The sequence below is a fragment of the Lycium ferocissimum genome, chromosome 6 (genome assembly GCF_029784015.1).
Source record: "Lycium ferocissimum isolate CSIRO_LF1 chromosome 6, AGI_CSIRO_Lferr_CH_V1, whole genome shotgun sequence".
NCBI classification, from domain to species: Eukaryota; Viridiplantae; Streptophyta; class Magnoliopsida; order Solanales; family Solanaceae; genus Lycium; species Lycium ferocissimum.
In genome coordinates, this window is record NC_081347.1 from 52,375,960 (window position 1) to 52,378,846 (window position 2,887).

Below are 2,887 nucleotides of genomic sequence, written 5' to 3' on the forward strand. Positions count from 1 at the left end.
TTTTGTAACCACAATAAAACCTGCTGCAATGGAAATTTACTGCTAACTTTGAATTCTTCATCCTCCACATCTCTCTGTTATCAAATTCTACTGGCCTTACCACTATACAACTTTTACTTATCAATTTGTTATTCTATTGGAAAATAAAACTTCTGGAAACTAAACAAAGTAGAACAGAAATAGAGAAGAAGCATAAATAAATCAGAGCCCACTGAATTCATATTGTTTCCTAATTGTTAGCGGGAAACATCAGAAATTGAAATGTAAGTTTGGTCCAAAAATTGAAATGGGCGAATGTAGTATTCACCTCTAGAAGTGTAGTAGTTCAAAATTTCATTTATCTACATTTTATTTTCCTCCATTCCCCAACACAACTTTTGTACATTTTTTGCATAAAAGAATTACAACAACCACAAGGACAAGATCAGAAACCCTCAACCATTCCACTGAACAAAAATTACAATGGACTACCACTACACAATCACTTTGTCTTGATATAAAAACATAGGTGATCTTTTCAACAACTCAAAAAAATTTATTCCAACTGTCTACAAAAACTATAAAGCACCTAGCAAAAGTTTCACATTTTCTAAACTCAAAAAACAACAGAGAAAAAAAATGCTATGGTGGTCACTTTAACCTCACCCAAACACTATAACTAGGAACACCTTGATGAACCACAAACACCATATAATAACCTGGAGGTGCAATATTCTTTGATGTAGGTGCAAACATTGTAACTTTGTAATTAAACATAGATAGCCCTTTTATATCCACAATTTCCAAAAACAACAATCTTTGGTTCATCCCAAATGAGTGTGTAGTAAATGAAGGTGCAACCATGCTTACCATGAGCTCTTCCCCAGGATATCCAAGAGTAAAAGTGATTGAAAATTGCTGACCGTACGATAAGACACCCATGATTTGTCCTTCAACGGCTATGATTGAAGGTCTGATAGGAGAATATTGTATAGCCAAATAAGGTGGTGAAAATGCTTCTACACTCAATTCCGTAGGGTACTTTACGCCTGTAAAGTTGTACCTTACATGTGGATTACTTCCACCCACTAATATCCTTCCATCTGGCAGTAAAGTAGCTGATGAATGATACATTCTTGGAATGTTACTAGGGTTAAGAACTAGAAACCTCTTATCCGGGTCGGGTTCATAAAGCTTGTAAAGAACCGGATTTAAAACCGGGTCAACAGCATTTTCCCATCCAGCTGCCCCATTACTTGCTCCATTTAATATTATCACATCACCTGTGGGTAATAACAACATATCGGGCATGACCCGACCCATTGGCATATCTTCCATGACCCATTTAGGATCCGGGTCAGTTATTCTCATACGTCCACATGTATTTGAAGCTCTCCAAAACACACCCTTCATTGCATTAACATACGCGCCACCCCAAGCGCCACCACATATCATCACCTCAACCGTCGGAACCCTAGCTGCATTTAAAATTAACGGTAACATTACCGATGAACCGGTTGCTGGATAACTCCTTTTTTCACCTGGAATTACTGGAAACTCTTTTAAAACCTTATTATTCACATAATCCAATACTATAGACCTTTGATTAGCAAAAATGTATAAGTTCCCGTCTGGTAAAATGTAAAGAAATGGATAAAGATTGTTTTCTTCTTTAGGATCAGTAGTTTCTTTCAAGAAAGGTAGGTCAAAAACTTCATTATTGTCGCCATTCTTGGGAAAAAACTCATAACTAAAAGCCCTTCTTCCACCAACAATAATAACACGTCCATCAGGTAATAAATGATCAGAACTATACCATCTTTGTACCGTTAAATTCTGTTCCAATTCAGTCCAATCACAACTATCATCACCATCATTACACGGCGAAAAAAAACGTATTTTACGATCACCTGCATGGTAACCACCTGTTTGTATTAGTGTTCCGTTAGAGTTAACAGCACCAGATGAACACCAAACATCAGTTTGAACCATTAAAGGACGATAAGTATTCGATAAAACATCGTAAAGAATTGAATGAGCAGTGCAATCTACACCGTTTGGTAGAGCTTCATCGTTATAACGGCATTTACCGTTAGGAAGTGAAAGATTAGAAGCACCAAAATCAGTTCTGTCAAAGATAACGACTTTGTTGTTGTAAAGAAGTTGCATGTGCATGGCGGATATACCAATTGAATCATGTAAAAGTACCCATTCACCACTTAGAGTAGTTGATGGTGTGTAAAAAGACGGACCGTAAATATTAAGCTGTGAATTTCGACGGTTATGGCGTTTTGAACGGCTATGATGATGCTGATGGGATAATGATGATGATGTGATGATCAAGATTGTGAAAAGGAATGAAAAAGATTGAATCTTGATCAATCCCATTGATGGAGTAAATTTGGTTTATTTTTGTGATCAAAGTGGAAGTGGAAGAAAGAGAGTAAAGCAAGAAAGTAGGCAAAGTTGAAAGAATTGATCATTAGCACAGCTGTTTCGCTAAATGATTTCAGTTACTAAATAGATGGAGGAATAGCCGCAAAGAAATTCTTGCACAGTTAGGACTATTGACTCAAGAGTTCATTTATGCTTTTTTTTTTTTTCCTCATAAATATTTTCTGTTGCGCCTGTGTTTTTTATTTTATTTTATTGAATTGATATTCTTTATTTGTTTTGTTCAACAAGAGTAGTATAAGTTAATTTCTCATTTCTTGCAAAAAAAAAATTTGTATAGTTAAAGTTTGTCTCCCAAGAAGACACGCGGCCATTATTAAAAATGTGGGCTTAGGGCGATAAGTATCCCGGCTTTAGTTGAATGTTATCTAATTTCTCTACGAAGTTTGTAATCTAGTAGGAATTTTGTTGCTCTCTCCTCAGTACATTTTTACTTGTTGACCGTGCTAAAATA

The 2,887-nt window shown here is 35.9% G+C and overlaps 1 protein-coding gene across 1 annotated transcript; it reads right to left on the reverse strand.

Annotated features, from left to right (window-relative positions):
- Nucleotides 1–425: 425 nt before the first annotated feature.
- On the reverse strand, nucleotides 426–2,887 carry LOC132060808 (aldehyde oxidase GLOX-like). Its single transcript, XM_059453724.1, has one exon. It carries the CDS (start codon nucleotides 2,365–2,367, stop codon nucleotides 631–633), a length of 1,737 nt encoding a protein of 578 aa, XP_059309707.1. The 5' UTR covers nucleotides 2,368–2,887; the 3' UTR covers nucleotides 426–630.

Bases quoted from the DNA above. Each gene is read 5' to 3' on its own strand.
- LOC132060808 (XM_059453724.1), bottom strand. From the start codon at position 2,367: ATGGGATTGATCAAGATTCAATCTTTTTCATTCCTTTTCACAATCTTG.